This window comes from Camelina sativa, chromosome 9 (assembly GCF_030686135.1).
Source record: "Camelina sativa cultivar CO46 ecotype springtype chromosome 9, ASM3068613v1".
Lineage (NCBI taxonomy): Eukaryota > Viridiplantae > Streptophyta > Magnoliopsida > Brassicales > Brassicaceae > Camelina > Camelina sativa.
Window position 1 is genome coordinate 6,367,068 of NC_141888.1, and position 23,720 is coordinate 6,390,787.

Sequence of the window (23,720 nt, forward strand, 5' to 3'; positions counted from 1 at the left end):
TCTCGTTTGGAGAAGGGGAAAGGGGTGGCCACCCCTCTGAGACCCACCCGCCGCTCCTCGGTTAAGATACCAAATGAGGATAACTCGGCTCTCCTCGAAGAGAATCGCCGAACCCTAATAGGCAGAGCCACCAACCGTCACGTCCAAAAAGCCAAAGCTATTATAGAATTCATGCCTCAGTTCTAGAACTTAGAAGGTAAGGTTACAGGTCGTGACCTAGGAAGAGAGACCTTTACTTTCAATTTCGAATCGGTGGAGGATATGGAAAGGGTGCTACGAAAGGGCCCCTACCACTTTAAACAGTGGATGCTCATTCTCCAAAAATGGAAACCTATAGTCTCTCGGGACTTCCCCTCTGCCATTACCTTTTGGGTGGAAATTATTGGTATTCCAGTACATCGCTGTACAGAGAAAACTGTCAGTACAATTGGAAGTGCTCTAGGCCATCTTTCTGACAAGGTAGTGGAACAAGCAAGGGTTAGGGTCGACATTAACGGCTTGTTACCGTTAGAAATGAACATGGAGATCAGCCAACCGACGGGAGAAACTACTACGGTGGACTTCGTCTATGAAAAGCTTGAAAAAAACTACTTTGTTTGTTTCTCTGACCTTGTCCTCTAAACCAAGCAACAACAGACCCCTGGGAGTTAATCAGATCCACACTCTCAACCGGCTGGATGATGACAAGCGTCGCCAGGATAATAAGAAACGTACCAGAACTACCTATGAAGAAAGCTCACCTCCCAGCCCCCTGAGAAGAGAGGGAGAGTTACAGCGCAGGAAATTAGGGATGAGATCCGTCTAAACCACACCCCTTCCCCTCGCTCCAAAACCCTGAATCAAGGGCATCGCGAGCATTATCGTCCTCGGCATTCCTCTCAGTCTCGGAACAAGGAATCCATGTACCAGGATCCTTCATCAAGACATAGGTCTCCAGCATAACCTCCATATCATAGGGGGAGAGATATGAAGCAGTCTCGCCTGCTTTCACCCCAGAGGGAAAGCAGGGGCACGAATCATTCCTCCCATCGCTGCAGGTAATCACCAGATAACCCTCCAAGAGACGGTCTCCCCAGAGAGGCACAATCACAATCAATATTCTCGAGGTTACAAAGGCCACTAGCTACCCCCACTCCCTCTCCTAACCCCGCGCGAGAGCCAAAGGAGGAGGGACCATCACACCATCAAGAAAGAGCTACCCCCACCTCTGGGGAACGGCGCTCTGCTCTTGAAAGACTGCAGCTACCTCCTGGACCGGTTCCTTCCTGGCCAACAAGGCATGAGGTTAATACACAAGCTCTTCAGGAGGTGGAAGTTCAATATCTAGAAGCAAACCACATACCTGGGACCCTCAGCGAAGAACCACCCATACCTACCTCAACAGTCTTCCAAAGACTAGCTCGAGAGGATCATCTGATCCCTACCTCCACTATTTTTCAATGTCTCCAAGCCACAATTACTGGACCTTCCTTCGACTCCCTGATCGAAAAAGAAGGAACAAACCTCGCCGCTGGTCCTTCCACGGTGAGCCTGAAGAAGAAACCAGCCAAACCTCGACGGGGAAAGAATGTCCCAACTGAAGTAGTCATTCCAAAACTAACACCCCGAAGGCGCACGGTCAAAGCAAATGTGCGAACTCGAGGCATGAGGAGCCCTCTGCAGGGACCGAACTCGCGCAAAGCCAATGCTGTCAGATGCCAAACGGGGGTGAAGAAAAGGTTACGAACTGAAAACACTCAATCATCTCAGGGTCTTGCAGATCTCCCCATTCATTCTGCAACCTCTACTGACATACCTTCGACTACTCAAAACCAACCTATCAGAGGACAACTGGCGGGTTTTCGGCCCCCATGACTCCCTCTTCCTTAGTCGTGGCAAGCTGGAACTGCCAAGGGATGAGAAGCACCTTGACAGTTCGTCGTCTTAAGGAAATAAAGAAAAGTATTTCCCCGGACATCTTGTTTCTCATGGAGACTAAGAACACAGATGACAAAGTTTCCTAAAAAGCTCTAGAGTTGGGTTACTCTAACTGGTTCTCGGTACCTCCTGTTGGCCTTAGTGGAGGTTTGGCTCTATTCTGGAAGGATGGAGTGGAGATCTTAGTGAACAAAGCTTCCCCCAATTTTATTGATACAAGCACGAAGTTCAAAAACTCTGTAACAGGAATCACCTTTGTGTACAGTGCACCAAGCATGGAGAACAAAGCAGCTTTTTGGGCTGATATGACTGTTATAGGAGATTGCAGAGATTATCACTGGTTACTAACAGGGGATTTTAACGACATCTTGGGAAATAATGAAAAGGTAGGAGGACCACCTAGATGGGAAGAATCTTTCCTGGCCTTCAGAAGCTTTGTCTCATAACTGGGGCTGTGGGATGTGAAACACTCCGGTAACACGTTCTCGTGGCGAGGCACCAGATATAACCACTACGTTAAATCCAGGTTGGATAGATCCATGGTTAACTGTGATTGGTCTGAAAAGTTCCCGACAAGCAGATTTCGTTACCTCAGGTTTGAGGGTTCAGATCACCGCCCCTTGGTGACCTTTTTCAATGATTCCTCTAGACGCAAGGAAGGAATGTTCCGATTTAACAGAGACCTAACTGAGAAGGATGAAGTGAACCAGCTGATTAAGGCAACTTGGCAGCAGAGTAGCTACTCATCCACCATTCCCAAGCTTGACATCTGCCGTCGCAGAATCATTGAGTGGATAAGGCAGAATCACCGGAATAGCACTGATTGCATTAAAAAGAATCATGACGATCTAAAAGCAGCCCTCTCTTCCCTAATCCCAGACAAACCAAGGATTGACTCTCTCACACTACTGCTAGAAAAGGCCTATAAGGAAGATGAAAGCTACTGGAAACAGCGAAGCCGCATAAACTGGCTCCAATGTGGGGACCGTAACACCTCCTTCTTCCACGCGGTTACCAGAGGTCGTAGAACTTTGAATGCTTTCTCGGTTATAGAGGATGACCAGGGCACAGAGTATTTTGAGGAGGATCAAATAGCGAGAACAATCTCTCAAGTCTTCCAAGGAATTTTCACCACCAATGGATCTTCAGATTTCCAATTGGTGAGTGAGATTTTACAACCTAAAATCTCTACCGCAATGAATGCGGCCCTTATAGCCACTCCATCCCCCGATGAGATCAAAAAGGAAGTCTTTGCTATCAATGCTTCCAAAGCCCCTGGGCCCGATGGATTCTCATCTAAGTTCTATCAAGCTTATTGGGCCACTATTGGGGTTGATGTCTCCCAAGAGATCCAGTCTTTCTTTCAATCGGGTACACTCAATCCCAGACATAACGAGACACATGTTAGGTTAATTCCAAAGGTTTCACCTCCGAGGAAAGTTGGCGATTATCGTCCTATCGCCCTTTGTAACGTTCATTATAAGATCATTGCTAAAATCTTAACCTTGAGGTTACAACCTATCCTTGATCAGCTAATCTCTCCCTTTCAATTGGCGTTTGTCACGAACCGAGCGATTTCAGACAATGTACTTATCACTCACGAGCTCCTTCATTTCCTGCGGAAATCAAAAGCAAATAAGTATTGTTCCATGGTGGTTAAAACAGACATGAGTAAGGCCTATGATCGTATTGAATGGGGTTTTCTTGAAGCTGTACTCAGGCGGTTAGGTTTTCATGAAAAATGGATAAAGTGGGTAATGGAATGTGTCAAAATAGTCTCAGACAAGTTCCTTATCAATGGTTTTCCTCAGGAGCAAGTGATTCCTCGAGAGGCTTACGGCAAGGAGACCCCCTCTCACCATACCTCTTCATACTCCGCACGGAAGTCCTCTCCGGCCTATGCTCCAAATCGCAGAAGAGCAGGATACTCCCGGGTATTCGTGTGGCTAATGCCAGCCCCCCCCCCCCCCCCCCCCCAATTAACCATCTTTTATTCGCAGACGATACAATGTTCTTTTGTAAGTCCTCAAAAACCTGCTGTGAAGCTCTGGCCCAAATCCTGTCTCAATACAAAGGCATCTTAGGACAATGTATCAACTTATCTAAGTCAGCTATAACCTTCTCCTCTAAAACCTCGAGTGAAACTAAGAACAGAATCAAGCAAACACTCTAGATAAACCAAGAATGAGGCATTGGGAAGTACCTGGGGCTCCTAGAAAACTTTGGTAGGAAAAAACGGGATTATAATAGGCCGCGACTTGCTCAAGAATGGTTTGGGATGGTCTATAGGAAAAGGTGATAGAGTGCGGGTTTGGGAGGACCCGTGGCTCTCCCTACAACAACCGCTTCTCCCATATGGCCCCTAACAACCGCTACATCATCTATGATGGTTAAGGACCTGATTTGTCCAATATATAAAGATTGGAACATCTCAGTTATCCAAAACATGTTACCTCAATATGAGGATGTCATTCGTACACTTATCCACAGTCGAGCTAATACGCAAGATGCACTCATTTGGTTACCCGAAAAGACAGGATTGTACTCAATAAAAACAGGCTACCAGTTGGCTTTGCAAGCGGCCACTGAGGATTCAACCCCCCATAAGAACTTCCGATGGAACAAGAACATCTGGCACATCAAAGTGGCTCAGAAGATCAAGAATTTCCTCTAGAAGGCTACGAGTGGTGCTCTTTCTCTAGGTAGCAATCTCGCAAAACGAGGTTTGCTATCTTCGAGTCTTTGTAAGAGGTGTGGGGCTAGGGAGGATGAAATCCACCTGTTTCATGCTTGTCCTTTCACTCAGAAGGTCTGGGAGGCATCCCCACTGCATTGCTCTTTTTACCAAGAACAGTTCCAGTCGGTCTATGACTTGATCCCTAGAGCTCTGACTGCGATCAATCTACCACCCACGGGTCTCTCTCCTTCTCCCCTTGCTCCATGGATAATGTGGAACTTGTGGAAAGAAAAAAATTACCTCGTCTTTGAGGATCGGTCCATTACAGAGCATGAGATCATTCTCAAGTCTATAAAGGAGGCATCAGAATGGGAAATGCTCAACGATTGCTACCAAAGCATCAGGTCAAAACTGTTCCTCTGAGGCCCGCTAGTCGTAATGATAACGCCCACAAATGTTTTGTTGATGCAGCCTGGAGTCCGACAACAAAGTATTGTGGTCAGGGATGGATTCTCTTGGACCCCTTTGGTGACTCCCCTCTACGATCCACCAGCTCGCGAAGTCCTGTCCCCTCTGCACTCATGGCGGAGGCATTAGCCGTTCGAAGTGCCTTGGTAGAGATCACAGCCTGCTCATCAATCACCCCCATTCGACATCTTGAAATTCACTCAGACTCTCAAGTACTGGTGGCGAACCTCAATACAAACGCTTGCTCTAAGGATCTCAAAGCTATCGTCTTTGACATAAACTGTATTAGTTCAGTTCTGTCTTCTATCTCTTTCCACTTTGTCCCCCGGTTGGACAATGGGATTGCAGACTCTCTTGCTAAGTTTACCCTTTATGCAGCGAACTCCTTCTCCCCTAGTGGAGGGTAGAACAATTTCCCCATCGTAATATTAATTTCTAGTTTGACCAAAACAAAAAAATCATAAAATAAATTTAGAAGGTATATAATAAACTAAACTAAAACAAACAAAACCTAATGAGAACACGACCTCTCACAACAGTTTGACAGCAACGTCAAATCTATCTCAGGCCAATGAGACTGAATATTTCCATAGAATAGAAAACCTAATGAAACCCATGTATCACATCCCTATATAGTTTATACACAACAACAAAAAAATCTTTATATATCAATAAAATATAAACGTTAACAAACGTCAAAAATATGTAAAAAAACAGGTATGGGCAACGAGTTTAAGAGGCAAGAAGAAGGTTAACACTGAATTACTACACTGATGCATGGCCAAGACCCTTACGTTTTTGCGGAATTATTTTTATTTTGATATGGAATGGAAGAAAAATCAATAGGTTGGTTTATGATGATGAAATTTAGGGGGTGAGACATTTTAAGTGATTTGTGTAAAATTTACAAATTCTATGTTATTCAATTATGAATTTTAAAAAGTCTATTAAAATCCACTATTATTGAACTGATGATTTAAAAATCTACTTTAAAATCCACTGTTATTCAAAACAGTTTGTGAATTTGGATTTTAATAACTTTTAGGGATTCTGGAGGATTTGAGAGGATTTGTTAAGCTAAAAATACAAAAATCCAAATCTAATGGTTTTAGATGATATTTGAAAGAATTTTACAGAAAATCATATCAACTTCTCTAAAATCTATCAAAATTCCAAATTTCCTAAATCCCATCAAATTCTCTAAAACTATGGTTTCAATACACCCCTTTAGAGTTTGTTGGGAACTTGATCGGTATATATATAAGGGAGGAGATGTTTAGAGTATGTTGTTAGGTTTAACTAAAAAATATTAAAACTAATATTTTCTAAAATTTTAAGAAATATTTGTGTAAACAATTAATATAGTTTTTATAAATTAACAATTATTCTATTGAACATATTCAAAAAAAATTGATTTTGTTATCTTCATAAATTTAGCTAGTTACCATAATTGCCAGATTTTGATTAATCACCATAAATATCCGATTTCAAACAAATATTAGTGACCCATAAATAGAAAACCAAATCAAAGATCTAACTTAATATTGCGCAGATGTTGGCTGTTGTATTTTGTTTTTTAAAATTAAGATCTTAACAAACTTAGAAAATAGTTTTAATCCAAAATCATCCTAATGAAAATTCACAATTATTTTTTGTGTGAATTTAGTTGTTTTATATTAATATTAAATTTGTAATAGTAATTAATATATTTAATTAATTAATTATCAAATTAGTATCTGATGTAAATAGTACTAGTTCCAATTCTTTTGGAAAGTTACGATTATGGGGGAATAATTGTTTACAAAAATCGGAAACCTTATCATAATTTAATAAATAGTAAATTATAAATAAAAAATATTTAATGCCAATGGCATGATTGTAAATAGGTTCCAACTACAAGATTTATTTGCTAAATGTCTTCAAAAATGTATATATAGATTTTAGTATAGATTAATCATGATTGTAAATTTGTAATCTATTTCTAATATGAATTTATGTTTGGTACTCATGTTAATGTACATAATCTGCACTATTTGGAACTTTAAACACATAGATCTAAAACTAAAAATAAGTTTTTTTTCAAATATGAAATTCTCCTCGACATTTTTTTCCTTTTCTTCATCTCTCAATTGTGGGAAACCGGTTTACCACCCTTTATCATATTAAAGTGGTTATCTTCTTTTTAAGGAGATTACGAGTTATTAGAATTTAAAAACTAAAAAATATTTATCTTTGATGTTATGAGCATCCACAATGTACTTCGTACATTAAGGAAACCAGCAGTTATCAAAATCATAATCTTAAGGGAGCCATCAGTTTTGTTTATCAATGGTCAAGATTGCGATCCGCGTCTAGGTTAGGTAACCAATCAGAATGATTGTCGAAGATGCTACAAGGATGAGCCAAACGACAAAAAACAAAAGGAAAAAATTTAGACATATTTATTTTTGTCTCACGTCTCAAAACTGATTCTAAATGACAATTTTGGTAAATACAAAAATTAAATCAGAATTAAAAGTCATTTCTAAACATTTATGTGTTGTTTTAGTTAGATGAATGTTGGATGTGTGATGTTATGGTAATTTAGTAACTTATATGTATTATTTTGGTTCATTTCTCTTTATTTTACAACTTAAAATTTCATTATGTAAGAAATATCATTTATTCTTTTAGTGTAGACTTTTAATCAAAACTTTTGTTAGATGATTTCAGTTTGTTCCGAGCCTCCTTTCCTAAATGAACCTAAATCCTAAATTCTATATACTAAACCTACCGTCTCAAAATTATTTCCTAAATGTTAAATAGAGAATCTGAATATAATCTTTTACAAAATTTAACGTATTTTACTATTTTTACTACAAACTATATTATATCGATAAATAATTTTTCGCGCTGTATGGCAGATCCGTTCCAACTTCCTAGTTAGTCTATAATCAGTAATCATTTCTCTTTGTCGATTATGATAAAAATTACACATGGATGTTTTTATATTCTTTCTGTTTTTCAATAGCTTTTCTGATCTAAATTTAAATATCATCAAAACCGAACTAAAACTAAACCAAAATTGTATCATTCAAACTAAACCAATATTGTATCATTCGAACCAAACTCTAAACGGCTTAAAAATTTAAATATTTCTATTAAAGTATAACATAAACGAAATGTAAACTGGACTGCCTTAACTTATAACTGTGACTTTTGTGATTGCCTGTACTTAGGCCGCATGATAATATTGATGTATAATTGTATATCCATGTCAATATAACAAGATAACCAAACTAAACCGAGTCAAAGATAGATTACATCCCATTCCGGTATTTGCCATACCGAAACCAAACGATTGTTACATAGTTCCAAATATTATTATTACCTCTCCATGTTTACTTTTCTTCCTTTACTGCTATATTATAATAATATGGCTACCAAAAATAAACTTTTCTTGTATAGGTCAAAAGAGGAAGCCAGGAGGGTGGTGCAGGTTGTGTAGGTTCTTAACCTGACCTTCTGTAAATGCTGTAAGCCACGGCTATGGTTGCGACAGCTGATACTGCTGCTGCTCCCAAGAGAACCTCTTCTTTCCCCATTGATCTCAACCAATTTAGCTTCATGCATCCTTCTTTCTTCTCTGGCTCTGGAGCTTGGTCTTGGCAACACGAAACTCCGTTTGTACCTTGGCAACAACCTCCTGAGAATCCCTTCTGCACCACAGGTTCGCGTGGTTCAACTTTGCCGTTTCCGTTTGGGATTTTATGTTCATCCTCTTTTGCAGCTTCTTCACCCTCAGTTCTGAGTCTCATTCCTCCCCTGAAACGGAAATTATCAGGGTTAAACAAAGAAACATAGTTTTGAATGAACCTAAGCTTTTGAGAAATCAGAAAAAGGTAAGAACCTTTAAGGTCCCTTGGCAATGTTTTTCATAAAACAAAACAATATTTTCAGATAAATTGACTGAATGAAGGTTTATGAGCTTCTAAGTTCGGAAGATAACAACCTCAACCAGAATACACATTACAGGTTACTTTTTGCTGTCTCTATGCAGAAACTTGTTAACTGTTCTAGCTATTATGCTTTAGTATCATACAGTCATACTAGTTAAGACATAATACGGACTTGTAACATCCATTAGCAAACAACAGTTTTTGTATGTTGAAAAACAGTTGTGGTTCCAAGTTCCAACACGAGGTTATACATCTAGTGCAAGATTCACCAGACGTATTGGTGTCGGTATAAAACTTATACTGGACAAGAGGAAAAGTTGTAACAGCAACATATCTGCAACTAACTAGAAACCAGAAGTTGGAAAGCAGACCTGGAAAGGTTTTGAATGATTTCTCCTTTCACGATATGCTGATCAAGCATTGCAGGCACATCATCAGGAGTCACATAGCCATACCTGCATAATAGCATATATCATTTTCTGATGCATAAAAGATTACAGTTCAATTTCTTTTCTGAATTATACAAGCATGTTGAGTTTGACATTTTCTTACCAGTGGCCAGACATTTTTCCAGCTGAATCAGGGCTGAAGACAATCAAATTTCCAGCATACTTGTGCCCACCAATATGAGAACATGGCAACACGAAGATTTTTTCTGAAAGTCCACGGGAACCTATCTCCTCCTTGAACTTCTCCATAAGAGCTGGTCCACAAACTCCACATCTCTTATCACGGCTACCATGAGCACATACAAACACAAAGGAACCAGTTAACTCTTCCTGAATCCCAGAGGTCCATGGTTTCCCTTTAACAAGCACATCTTCCACAAAACCATCCACATCTGTATCCTGAAGCGCCCTTTAACAATAACGACAGCAAGAGAAAAATGTACCAAAATAAGTAACAAGATGGCTAAAGGATCCAAAACAACGCAAACAATGATAACACATAAGCATCTATCAACCGAATGATCAGAAATTGGATTTTCAGATCCAAATCTCGAGTTTAAACATCATCATATCCACAACTTAAAAATAACAAAATCTGAGTATCTTACAGGTCTTAAATCCCTAGAAATCGAACTACTAAGCAAGAATTCAAAACCAGAAAGCCAAGAACTTACTTGTATCTAACCATCTCCGGGAAAATCAACACATCTCCATCCGATTCACCACCACCGCACACCGTCAACTTCGTCTACAACAACAACAACCAAAAAAAAACATTCACAAACTATAAGCAAGACTTTTCACACCAAAAAATCCAAATCTCAAATAAACGCTTGTGTTGTGTTAGTTACCTCAACTCCGAAATCAGCTTTACGATCCTTAAACGACTTAGCGAAACGCTGAGGAAGACCTTCAGTTTCAACACGAGGAATCCAAGTCTCGTGACTCTTGTAGCAAAGGAACACATGTCGACCGTACGGCCCCACGGAACCGGCGAGCGTATCAGTGTACATCTCTTGCCGTTTAAATCCATACAGCTCCTCTTCCAAGACCGCCACAGCGTCAACGTTAACGTTCTCCTCTCCTACTTCCGCCATTGAAGTCTTCTTCCTCACACCAAAATCTAGGGTTTCGCAGAAGCAGTTAGAAGAAGAAGAAGAAGAAGAAAGAGAGAGAGAGTTGAAGAAGCGAATCAATCGAAATGAAGATGTTAATTTCGTTATCATTTAAATAATTTTCTGGAAATTTTTATGTTTTAATTCATTAAATCTGAAACCAACCGTCTCTCGCAACTCCACGCCAAATGGGCCTGATGTTAAAGTGACAGGTCGGTGACTCAATCATTCTACCAACCACGGCTGACAAAAGAGGTTCGACTTACGTGTGCTAATTACCTACCAGTCTCTCCTCGTCCGTCAAACTGATACGGTCACAGACGTTTACTTTAGTTAAGTGAGATGCTCTTTGAATCTTTGATTGTTTTGAAGTGTTTATACGTAACTATACATTTATCAATTAGGAAACACCACACGTAATTAAATTCAATTGTTTTGCAAGCCAGTCTGACTAAATATAGATTATTTTTTATTTAATAATAAGAGATTAATAGTTAATATAAATCTTTACATCTCTAGTTTACCATTTCTTTTAAGATTCCTTCTGTTTTTATAGTTTCCTTTTAGGAAAATTACTAAAGATGAACATTAATGATTTAATGTTTATAGATTCTATAACTAATTAACTACTAAAGAGGACTACTACTAAAATAAATTGTTTCACTGATAGGTTTTTTTTTTTTTGAATAATATTAAAACTAAGGAAATTAATCATTTTTTTCTTTTTACTCTAATCTAACCATTTCTAGCCAAATTCATGTATTTTTTTTTTTTTACATTCCCCCATCATTTTACAGAAAAATTAGGAAAGGGGAAAAATTGAGAATTTTAATATTTGTTTTAAATTTTTAAATAATGAAATTTAGAGAAAAAAAAAATATGTTTTTAATTGTTGCTCTAACTTCACCATTTTTAATTATGTTCTCCTTTTCATTTTTTCTTTTTACTCTAATCTAACAATTTCTAGCCAAATTCATGTATTTTTTTTACATTCGCCATCACTTTACAGGAAAATTAGGAAAGGAGAACATTTTAGAATTTTTATTTTTAATTTTTAAATTTTAAATAATGAAATTTAGAGAAGAAAAAAAAATATGTTTTTCTCTATTGCTCTAACTTCACCATTTCTGTAATAGTAATTCCTTATGTGTTTTTGAGATCCCTCAATAGGAAACATATTAAAGAGACACATTTGTAAATTGTTCCATTCCTCTCTAACTTAATGAAGAACACTAATCTTATATGATGATTGAAAAAGACAAACATCTATTGATGATTATATTTACATATCTATAGTTGCATTAAAAGAAATTTGTTTTCAATATATGTATTGGGAAAACTAGATACAACCTCACCACAATGTGAAGAAAGACACACAAGTCAAATATTTGGTAAGAAGAAACACATCAGTAGCACAAAATCTAGACACCAAAACCTCCAAAAGTAAAATCATAATACGCCGGAACAAAGATTGAACCAACCAAAAATGATAGTGAAAGACACAAATCAGAAGAAATCAATTTCCAAATAATTACCAGAAGGCTTCACATCCACAGTAGGTGGCTTATTATCATGACCACCATGTCCACGTCCTTGACTATGACCATGACGAAGACTGTGAGCTTGATCCATGGGTTTAACCGGTTGGGGAATCTGTGGTGGACTGGTGCATCTGATCAAAGCCCAGTTCACACTTTGGAAAAACGGATGCTGTTTAATCTCAGTGGCTCCTCTCCTATAAGCCAACCTGTGCTGAGGCTCTTTCACTAGCAATCCTCTGATCAAGTCTCTAGCTGCAAAGCTCACACTTGGGTGCTCAGGAAACCGCAATGGCTGTCCAACTACGTTAAAGAGTGTCGCTCTGTTATCAACTCCTCTAAACGGTGTTTTCCCAAACAGAAGCTCATAGAGGAATATTCCAAACGTCCACCAATCAACAGCGCTTCCGTGACCTTCTCCTTTGATAATCTCTGGTGCTAAGTACTCGTGTGTTCCAACGAAAGACATTGACCTTGCACTAGTCGGTTCAGCGATCAGCTCAGGTAGCGGTCTGACTTGGCGGCTCATATCATTCGACTTCTTCTTGTTCTTGCTTAAGAACCGAGGTGTGAAACACACTGGCTGGATACAGTCAGCCTGAACAATACAACTCGATTGGTCTACACATGTTGGCTGGATACAGTAGCTTGAGCTTTTCGAGTCGAGTGTCGAGGTTGCTGCAAACCGGACTAACGTTGGAGAGACTGCACATCTCAAAGAGAGGTCGAAATCGGATAGCATAATGTGTCCATCTTCACGAACCAAAACATTCTCAGGCTTAAGGTCTCTGTATATGATCCCAAGCATGTGTAGATACTCCATAGCTAGAAGAACTTCAGCAACATAGAATCTACAAACCAAAACAGCAAAAAAATATCAAAACTTTAAGCAATCAACGAGAAACATTAAACCGTAAAGTCTCGGTTTTTTACCTAGCAGCGTTCTCAGGGAAGTACTTCCCAGGCTGTTTTTGGCGGAGAGAATGTAAATCACCACCAGGACAAAACTCCATAACCAAACAAGAATGATTCTCTGTTTCGAAATGCGAATAAAGCGTAGGCAAGAAGGGATGATCCAAAGATTGAAGTATCTCTTTCTCTGTCTGAGCTCTAACAAGCTTCTTCCTAGCAGCAATAGCTGCTTTCTCCATAACTTTCACAGCGAAACTCGCTCCTGTTCCAATCAACTCAGCTAAGTAAACCTTCCCAATGTCACCTCCTCCAAGTTGTTTCATCAGCTTGAAATCTTTAGCCTCAAGGGACGAACCAACACGAGAACGAACCTCCTGAATCGCAACCCAACGCTTATCGTTGTTAGCTCTATGAGGCTTATACGCTGCATTGCTCATACCACTCGAGCTACTCTCGTCACTAACATCACTCCCTGTACTTCCTCTGTATATCATTAAACCATTCTTCTCCAAATCGATACCACCTACACCAATAGTGCTCGTGCTTGCACATTCACTGACTTCTGTGTTGGTAAAGCTCTGTTTTGCTTCAGAGTAAAGAGGTGCTGTGTAAAACGTGTTCGTTGGGCTAGGGTAAAACCTCGGCTCTGATTGTTTCTTCATCCTTATAATCGAAATCGGTGTTTCAGATTCAGCAGAAACAGAGGATTTGGAACTTTCCATAATAACTTCAGGGGAAGTTGTTTCTGGTTCTGGTTGTAGTACTGGGATTAACGTCTTCTTCAATCGTCGTTCTGATTTCTTGGTTCCTCTTGAATCGATTGAGAAAGATGTCATCGAACCTTTGGATTTAGCTGGAGGGTTTCTGGGTTTGGACGACGATGAGCCAACGTAATCGACTGATGATGAAGATTCCATTGAAGGTGTTCGACACAATTCCTGAAAGAAAAAGGTTTTAGTTAACTTCGAAACCGAAGAAAGAAAGCGAAAAAGGTGAAAAACACAGCAAAGATTACGGCAACGGGAACATCTTTATAATCAATGATTAGTGTTGCTTATACTCAATCAACGAAACCGTTCTAAGTAACCGCCGAGAAAAAAAAATGAAAAAAAGTTTCGATTTTTTTTCCCGCAAAATATTCAAATTCCGGGAAAGGTTGCAGAAACAGAGAAGAAGAAGGAAAGAAAGTAACACCTGATCATAGACAAATCAGTAAGTTTCTTAGTGAAGGAGTGAAGTGCAAAAAATCGTTTCTTTTTCTGTGACTGAGTTTTCGTATATCCGATCCGATCAATGTCTCAAGAGAAGAAGAAGAGATGAATCGATTAAAGAAATAGTTTTTGTTTTTTTTTTTTTATCTTTGTTTCTTTAATTTTTCTTTCTTCAGGTGAATGAGGAAGATAAAGAAGATGAAGAAGAAGAAGAAAGATTAAAAAAAAAAAAAAAAAAATGTGTTTGTTGTTTAATGGGAAAGTTTTGTAACCAAACTTTTGTACACCCTCGATTTCTTGCGATGTTCCCTCAAAAGTAAAGGTTTCTTGTTTCTTGATTTTTTAAAATGTAAAAGTTAATTACTGTAATTAAGTAGGGGAGCCGATTCTAAGCACGAAGATTATATTATACACTCGTTTGTGTATGAATCTTCGTGTAATGTTGTACTACATTTGTTATGTTATGTCTATGCTATAAAGTTTGAGCATTAGTATCTACTATTTAATAGTAGGACCTAAAAATAATAATTGTCGGGTCACATTAACTGTGGGCATATTCGACGAATCTGAAGTCCAAAATTTTAAAATTATGAAAATTCGACTAGTCTCTTTTATCATCAATAATTTTCCATGTTACTGTAAAATGTAAATCATCCAAGTTTTGGATGAATGCGGTTTCATTTTTATGTGTTTGAAAATCCATGATATAAAGATTTAAAAGGAACTAATAAAAAGAAGAAATTTTTTAGAGTAATTGACTTTATGATTTCATAGGTATATCCGTATATAGCTTATGGTGCTTGTCGAGTTGTGGTTACCAAAGAGCCGGTGACTCCATTAACTCGTTGGTAACATTCAAGCATGGGTGATGGGTCAGTGCTTGAGTCTGCGAGTAGGAGTGATCGAGCACACTTACCACAAAATTAAAAAAGTGTAGCTTACGAGTTTACATCCAACCCTGGTCGTATAGTAATCTCATTCATTTTTGTGGTCTATATGGACATATTATAACCATATTAGATGCTTAGAGATAGCTTTTATATATAGTTACTTGTTTTTTTGTTTGTCAACAATTTTATTTGATTAACTTAAAACAGCCAATACAAAGAACGTCGTTTACAAATAAGCTCAAAAGCGGTTCGACTCATATTTTACCGGTCAAATTATACCTAGTTACTTTGACACAAAAAAAAAAAAAAAAGTGATTCCTATAAGGTTTGTAAGATTATGCAAGAACTATTACAACAATATGCATTGCCACAATTTCTTTTATAAACAATGCAAATGTGATACCAAGCGTATCTTAGGGTAAATAATACCAAACACATTTTAGGGTAATCGTCAAAAACAAATTGTCTAAACTTTAGTTTAATTTTAAATTTAATCATGTGCAGTTTTGATGGTTGAATTTGATTTGTGTTCAAACTTGTTTTATGTTAGAATTATACATGAAGATCACACAATATCAACACTTCTTGAGTTTATTTATCTACCATTTATAAAGAAACTACACTTTGTATTATTGAATAACGCTATGCATTAAACTCTTAAAGTTAAAATTGATTATTTCTGTACTTGTGTAAGATACGAAAACTTTATGAGACAACTGACAAGGCTTATCCATACTCTAAAAATTATATTTCCAATTGATTAATATAGTAATAATATCTATGCAATGGGAGATTATAAATGGAATCATAATGATTAGATATTAATTGCACCGATGCATTCTTGTTGGTAGATTTTAGTTATATTTTTAATCACGAGACATGTCCTCGGTCCTCCTAATAAGAATTCGAGATGGCTAGTACATTGAACCACTGTGCTAAATAGTAGTATATTTCTTTCTAATACTTCTGATTATGTTAACAAAAACGAGAAGATTATGTTAACAAAACAACAACCAACGGATAATTAATTAACCATACACTTTTAGGATTTGATTAAACATAAATACATAATGAAGGAAGCGGAAGTTACGACCGAGGCGCCCCAAAGCCCTCACATCACATCACATGGATGCACGTGAACTCCCGGCAACACCACGTGCACGACGGCTGTCGTCATCCCTCTGGCGCATTTTATTATTTTGTGTTTCTTTACGTAATTTAACCAAACCAAACAAAACCAAATCAAATCAAACATAACCAATCGGAATATAAACCGAATCAGTGCATCATATACTTTGTTTATACATTTCTTTTGGGTTGAAACAAAACCAAATCGATAACCTAATAAGTTTGTTTAGAACTGTTTATTTAATTTGGCATATTTATATGTTATTATTTTATTCTTGAGATTTGAGTACTATACAAGTCACAACATTTCTATTTTTAAAACCGATATGAGAAGAACACAAAAACTTACATTAAAAGGTTTTCAAGTCTTTAAGCTCGTCGGAGATTTGATGGTTCCACTAATGAAACCATTGGAATTTGCAAAGGATATAAGAGTTTTAGTTAAGGGTGTCAAAATGGGTCCAAATTTATCGTTCAACTCAAACCAAACCAATCCAAAAACTTAACGAGATGATAATTTGAGTTTTAATTGGTTGATCAAAATGTTTCATTGGTATTGGTATGTGAAAGCCCTTCAAAATGTTTGATTAGATTATCTGTTTTTAAAGGATTTGAACCTTTGTTTCTTATATGGTGATACACTAACACTTTACAAACAAGTTTGTTGACTGGATTATGAAGATTAAGGAAGACAACTTAAAAGAAGATTAAGGAAGTTGGTGGTGTTATTTTCTGGATTATTATTGTTTAAAATTTCTAGTTTTCAAAATCTGAATACAAAAACATATATCATGCTTCATAAACAGTTTATGTATAAAATTACACAAGCTTTGATGATTTAATATCACACAAGGTCTGAAATTTGGATTATGATATAAAATGGGTCAACTCATTTAATCCATTAATCCATTAAGCTAAATGAGTTGTGAGTTGATCCAAACCATTTGCTTAATGAGTTAGATTGATTCATTATCTATTAAACACTAAATTTAAATAGTTATAGATTGGTTTGGTTTAGCCAACTTGACACCCCTAGTTGTAGTATAATATGCTCGATTGTATCTTCAACTTGTTTTTTTTTTTTTTTTGATCAAAAATATCTTCAACTTGTTTAAAAACCAATATCAACAACAAAAAGATTTTGTTTGACAAAAATAAACAAAAAAAAAAATTATCAATAAAACCAACAAAAAGATGATTATCTATATTAACATTTTTTAAATACATTTTGGTTTATGCCCTTTAAGTTTTACTTATTTAATATTTTTTTTACAACATTAACCCTTAAAACAATTCCATAAATAACATTGCAGAGATACTCAAATACTAAACTTTCTTAAATTGACCAAAATTTGTTATATTTATTGCCATAAAATCTTAACAACATATACATTCCGATTTTTCCAAAAAAAATTCTACCCATTAAAGTTTTAACCCATTAAATCTCCAAAACTATTTTTATGGATGCTAGAATCTCTCAAATTTAAATGATATACAACATATTTTCCATAACAAAAGTTTACAATATCCATAATTATATTAACATTAATAAATTTCCTAAACCGAAAATCCAGTTATAAAATGTCACATTAAATATGTTGAAAACCCCCATATAATTTGGTTTATTTTTTATTTTTTGAGGAACTACCAAAAAAATTAAAATTCTATTAATTATCATAAACTATATATATTGACATGGAATAATTATAAACTATAAAAATATGCTAATTTAGTAAAACAATTAACATAATTAAACTTGATGAAAAACTTATTTTGATTATTTTTTTACGCAAAAACTTATTTTGATTTTGGTGAGACGGGGTGGCATTAATCCCATATAAGAGAGTTAAGTGGAATTGTTTTTTTTTTTGAAAACATTTTTAGATTTGTACCAGGAGATAAATGTATTACTAGACTATACATATATCACACGAGTTAAAACTTTTAAAACACTACAAAAATCATATACTTTGAATACTTATATCAAATACCTATAAAATTTAATATTTTTAAAATTAATAAAATAATAATAAAATAACAAATAAATGTAATATAAATTTTAAATTTTTAAAATTAAAAATATTGTCCCGCGGTGTACCGCAGGTTAAATCATAGTGTATATTGTAAATGAATCAAACTTAGGTAGAGAATCAGTAAACCCTAGAAAAGTATTGAATGGGTCTATTCAAACCTCTTCAATCAAACACTTGGATTAAATATGATACTAACTTTTAGGTTTTTTTTCTTCTTTAAGTATCATTTTGGTTTTATATTGAAGTTGTTAAGTTGAGCAATATTATGCATATATATTGGTACGTTTAATATTTGTAGGAATACAAATATATCAATCTTATGAAATAAAATATTAACATTATAAAAAGACTTATTATCGAACAAACAGCATCTTATTATTATTATTATTTTTTAAATATATATTTCTTTATAAATTCAATTATTAAACTTAAATCTTATAACACAAATTAGGCTGAAGAAAAACGGCGGCGACGGTGACCAGAAAAAACTGTTGTGGTCGAAAATAAAGAAGTTGAAGAAATCAAAGTATATATGCGAAGAATTTTAAAGTATGTATATACACAAAAGTGCACATTAATAGTAGAATATGATAACGCGAAATTTGCAAATACTATTAACGATAATACTTGAATTTTAGTAACTATATCATAACATTTAATCAAATCTAAACACAATAATAGTAAAGCTGAAAACTAAAATCATTTCGCATCGCTAACAGCCTAACACTTAGGGGGTGTTATTGGATTGAGGATTTTAATAGATTTTAATTAACCCAGGACATTAGTGGATTTAAAAGTCTAATGCATTTGTGTAGACTTTATAATGCATATAAGGTGGATTTGAAAGTCATTGATAATGTATTTTTGGTGATTGTTATGGATTTTTTAAAAAGTTATTGTTAGAAAAAAATATATATATATCCATAAACTGTGCTATACACCAAAATTATATTAAATTAATAACACCCAGATTTTTACACATGTCATAGAAAACTTGAATTAAACTGTATTTGTTTTCAATCCAGATTTTTGGTGTAATTAAAGAACCCAGATGTCATGAACCCAGAAAAAAAAAATTAAAGAATACAAAAAAACACAGATCTGATGAATAAGTGTGATTATATACAAAGAGTTTGAGGAGAAAGAAACAGAGATTGAACCCAGAAAAAAAAAGTGTGATTATATCATAAACCAAAAAAAAAGTTATAGATTATGAACCCAGAAAAAAAAGTTAAAGAACACAAAAAAAAAATTCTCAAAAATAATACATATCTGATGAATAAGTGTGATTATATAAAAGGATAGAGAAAAAAAATCAAACAATAATATGTCAAAGGCTAGAGATCCATCTAAAGAGAGGAGAAGAAAATGAAATGATTGAGAAAAGTGTGGTATTGTATTTGTTCATATTTTAGAAGCAAAGTACGTTGAAATCCAAAATCACACAAAATCCAGTAGATATTGAATAACACTAGATTTTAATGGATTTTTAAAAATACCCAATTGAATAACACATGATTCTTAAATACATCAAACTCCTTTAAAAACCACAATCCAATAACACCCCTTTAGTAAAACTCTTAACTTATCGCCACCAAATTATAAAAGAGAACATTAAAAATAGAAAATAACACCATTCTAAAAAAAGTTACCAAAGAAACAATACTCCTCTTCTTTTCTTTTTCTTTTTTAATAAAAATGTATCTTTTTTTATTATGTCAATTATTAAACTCAAACCTTATAACACAAATTAACACTTAAATTCTGTAAATTCATATAATAATATGAAAATATTGTTCCATATTTCTAAAAATGTGATTATGTTGGTATAGTTAATAAAAACAAAATTTCAGAGTTTTTTTTCGTTTGTTTTATATGCACTATAAATTTATTTAGATTAAAGCATGTGGCTCAACAATCAGGCTGTGCCAAATTTTGAATAAACACATCAAATAATCAATCAATAAAAAAAAATGTCAAAGTCAATAATTATGTTTGCAGAAAGATAAACATGAGTAAAATCAAGAGGGGTTAATATGTTAACAGTTAAATTCGATTAAGAAAAACGACAGTACACACATGTCGAATTTGCTCAGATCCTCAATAGTTCTGAATTTCTCATGTCTTTTGTAGTAAAAGTTTGGATCCAAAATAACCTTCAGAATTTTTATTAAAAGTTAAACAATATATTAAGAAGTGGACGAAATTAAGACTTCACATTTTTCTTACGGTCGAATATGAAACTGTAAATTGTAGATTTCGATATATTTGAATATCAAATTTGTTGTATTTAATTATTTAGTTTTACAATTTTTAAACAATACAATAGGACAATAGGGACTTTCATGTGTATCGTCGAGAAGTCATTATTTCGTATCATTATGAAACAGAACCTCCTTGCTTCTTTCTTAGCTCTGTAGATGATATATCCATCCGGAATGTGTTTTCTGGAATTGAGATAAACATATCGTTTATTTCATCAGGAATATCAAGATCATCAAGAACCTGCAGAGGAGGAGGAAGAGGAGCAAGGATAAGTAATCCATAGAAATGCTCGAGAACGTAAAAAGTCATATTAGTCGAGATTCTAGTGTTGAGATCAAACCTTAAATACACCGTCTACATTGCGGCCACCAACAAGGAACTTGCAGCCTGTTCGTTTGCAATCACCTAGTACCTCCAACATTCTTTTCTCGCTTCCTTCGTAGTACTTTGGCTGTAAGAAGTTAAAAGTTCCTTATGGTGTTGATTTGAAAGAGTAGAGTACTTTAAACGTTCATAATTGCAACAGTGTACTAGTGTAGCATATAGATCTAATTGTAGGGTTTAAAGAAAGAAACAAAAAGAGGATCAGGCATACATTTATGAGCCTTGATGCAGTGTCGGCACCAATTACAAAACTGCTTCCTGGGAAGAGTTCAGCTTTCTTGTAGAAGAATGGCTGATTTGAAACTATTACCGTCTTTCCTGCCAACGGGATACCAAAACCAATATCAACCAATGGCACTAGTAGTTACACATAAACTTGCACTGGCAAAAAAGGTTCTAGCTTGAATCTGGATCATCAGACTGTTGTAACTCAGAGATGCACAAGAAAGTGGCGCACAAGATTGAAAACATGAATAACTAGTGAGTGAAAAATGAAGATTACCAAGTACTTCAAATTGCTTGACACGATCTTTAATCTCTGCAACTGTAAGCGATGGTTTGTCTGCATTTACTGCAGATATTTCAAAACATGGATACCCTCCGCCCTCAGAAACACTGCACAAACAAATCTGCTTGTGAGATTGTTTACACTTTGTTATGAGATTTGTAGTTGGTGATAATTAAAACGTCAAAAGGCCACAAGACTCTCCAAAAACTAACTATGGAATCAAATCATATAGCACAACTAAAGGGATAATCAAATTGCAAATTACCTTGCACAACATAGCATATCAGATTTAACTAAGAAAAGACAATAATAAGTTATACATAATGGGTTGAACAATAAAGACATACTAGCCTACCTCATACCAGCTTCCAACAACTTAAGATGACCCTCATGTAATGGGTTAAAAGAACCAGGCAGTATAATCTTTCTATCTTTATCCGACCCGTACGATTCTGCAATAAAGGTAAAACTACATCATTAAAGGCCCCAAAATGCAAGATTCAGTTTCTAAAAAACTTCTATGATTCAGATGACCAAAACCTTACCCTTAGAAAATGGATAAATCTTAGAGCACACTTGTCCACCTATAAGCTGCTCTAGCTCTTCTTCTTCACTAAAATGGGTTTCAGACTCATTGGGCACCTCAAACTCAGTCAAGCCAGAGTCAAGTGTCTCAGAAACTTGGCATGCTTTGGCCATAGCCTAAGATAGTAGTAACCAGAAAAGGTTTTAAGAACTCATGGGTACCTTAAAGTACAATGCTATCAGAAAAGTTATCCCCTAGACAGGTACTAGGTTGTAAATAGCTTTATATAACACACCTGAATCAGTACACAGCTTGCCACTTTATCTTCTTCCTCTCGGGTTCGTTTTCCCTAAAACATTCCACAATAAGATAAAAAAACACATGAGAACATGGATAACAATAAAGAGTAACGCAAGACATGAGAAAGAATGTTGCAATCACCTTTGTTAGAGTAACTGAAGTTTCCCATATCCGGTCGGATCCTCTTATCGACAAAAAAAACCTACTCACAGAACAAAACAGAACTATGAGTAGTAATAAGAGAAAGCATCTAATTCCCCTGACCATATGGTTGTTTGTCCCGGACTACAACTTATATTGATAGCTAATATCTCAAGCAAAACACATTTATATTGAGAGCAGGGCACATAACCTGTGATCCCCCCGCTTTGGACGAGAAGTTGCTAATGTTCCCGTAAAACCAACACCAAGAACCGCACATCCTATCCACAAAATTAGCAAGTCAAACCAATCCAAGATTTCTACTTCTTTTGCTAACAAGCAAAAACTATGTCTCTTTTCATAATCCGTAGGCCTCTAAGGCCGTACATCCCTGGTTGAATCATGATATAATATATAAAGCCACCATTTTCAAGATTTGAACCCATGAACACAAAATTTTCATGGACTCTCCATCAATAAACCTTAAACGAACTCAACTAACAAAAATGATACTAAGCAACAACAATGTTAAAGAATGACATGTAGAGTAAAAACCTGGTTTAGAAAGCTTAAGAGCACGATTATAAGCTAACAAAGCCATCTCATTCGCCATTTCTTGGCTACAGTAATGGTTTGGAACCTGAGAGAGAAATATCAAGAACTACTTTAAGAGTCGGGGGAAAGAAAAATTGATCATTGATTTGACTTTGAGGTAATAGAGAACAAACCCTTCCGAGTAATTGGACCATAGAGATCATAGAATACGGAACAACGGATTCAAGAAGTGTGTTGGAAGCTCCTGGAACTGACATTAACCAACCTAAAGACTAATAAATAAGACTTTTGGTTGGATCACGCCAATATTTACAAGAATTCGGATCAATAAATAATTGAGAGAAACCGTACCTGAGAGGCACCGCCAGAAAGATACACGACGGCTTGCGTCGCCGATGAGTGAATCGCTTCCACGATGGTTCGGGTCGCAGCCATTGTTTCTTTCTTCTCTTGTGAAAGCAGAAAAAGAGACAAATATAAAAAAGTTTTTTTTGACTTATAATATTAATTTTTCCATGACTTCAAAAGTTGACTTTGAGTAAAGTTGTAAATGTAAATTATTTTATTTACCATGTCCATAGTAGTGTTCAAACAAAACATATATAATACCATCACTTACTAAGATATAACTACGGACCGTTTTCACATCAAAAAATATTTTGTCTGCGGTGGTTTCAAAGCAGAGTGGACTAAATCATTGACGGATTATATAGTCTGCTGTTTGCTGCATCTATTGGAACTACTAGAATCCAAAAAAAAAAAAGT

The 23,720-nt window shown here is 35.6% G+C and overlaps 5 protein-coding genes across 6 annotated transcripts; 2 read left to right on the plus strand and 3 right to left on the minus strand.

The window, feature by feature from the left end:
* Positions 1-261: 261 nt before the first annotated feature.
* LOC147937803 (uncharacterized protein At4g02000-like) lies at positions 262-621 on the plus strand. The gene has a single exon (XM_087465272.1). The coding sequence runs from the start codon at positions 262-264 to the stop codon at positions 619-621; it is 360 nt and encodes a 119-aa protein (XP_087321398.1).
* A 4,341-nt stretch (positions 622-4,962) lies between these two features.
* On the plus strand, positions 4,963-5,469 carry LOC147937804 (uncharacterized). Its single transcript, XM_087465273.1, has one exon. It carries the CDS (start codon positions 4,963-4,965, stop codon positions 5,467-5,469), a length of 507 nt encoding a protein of 168 aa, XP_087321399.1.
* Positions 5,470-8,258: 2,789 nt separating this feature from the next.
* LOC104710601 (altered inheritance of mitochondria protein 32) lies at positions 8,259-10,787 on the minus strand. The gene is made up of 5 exons (XM_010427233.3): positions 10,301-10,787; positions 10,124-10,197; positions 9,553-9,858; positions 9,372-9,455; positions 8,259-8,866 (listed from the first exon to the last, which is right to left on the minus strand). Exons 1-5 carry the CDS (start codon positions 10,673-10,675, stop codon positions 8,554-8,556), a joined length of 1,152 nt encoding a protein of 383 aa, XP_010425535.1. The 5' UTR covers positions 10,676-10,787; the 3' UTR covers positions 8,259-8,553.
* Positions 10,788-11,860: 1,073 nt separating this feature from the next.
* On the minus strand, positions 11,861-14,671 carry LOC104710602 (serine/threonine-protein kinase D6PKL3-like). The gene is made up of 3 exons (XM_010427234.2): positions 14,209-14,671; positions 13,036-13,952; positions 11,861-12,953 (listed from the first exon to the last, which is right to left on the minus strand). Exons 2-3 carry the CDS (start codon positions 13,929-13,931, stop codon positions 12,071-12,073), a joined length of 1,779 nt encoding a protein of 592 aa, XP_010425536.1. The 5' UTR covers positions 13,932-13,952; positions 14,209-14,671; the 3' UTR covers positions 11,861-12,070.
* Positions 14,672-20,514: 5,843 nt separating this feature from the next.
* On the minus strand, positions 20,515-23,718 carry LOC104710603 (uncharacterized). 2 transcript variants are annotated; one of them, XM_087466667.1, is made up of 12 exons: positions 23,307-23,718; positions 23,129-23,227; positions 22,956-23,040; positions 22,612-22,681; positions 22,401-22,461; positions 22,255-22,308; positions 21,979-22,135; positions 21,789-21,885; positions 21,428-21,540; positions 21,137-21,243; positions 20,882-20,992; positions 20,515-20,781 (listed from the first exon to the last, which is right to left on the minus strand). In XM_087466667.1, the coding sequence occupies exons 1-12, from the start codon at positions 23,388-23,390 to the stop codon at positions 20,656-20,658; spliced, it is 1,164 nt and encodes a 387-aa protein (XP_087322793.1). In that variant the 5' UTR covers positions 23,391-23,718; the 3' UTR covers positions 20,515-20,655. The 2 variants fall into 2 exon arrangements, with proteins under 2 accessions (XP_087322793.1, XP_087322794.1); XM_087466668.1 differs by having other exon boundaries at positions 23,129-23,220; positions 23,307-23,421.
* Positions 23,719-23,720: the final 2 nt, after the last annotated feature.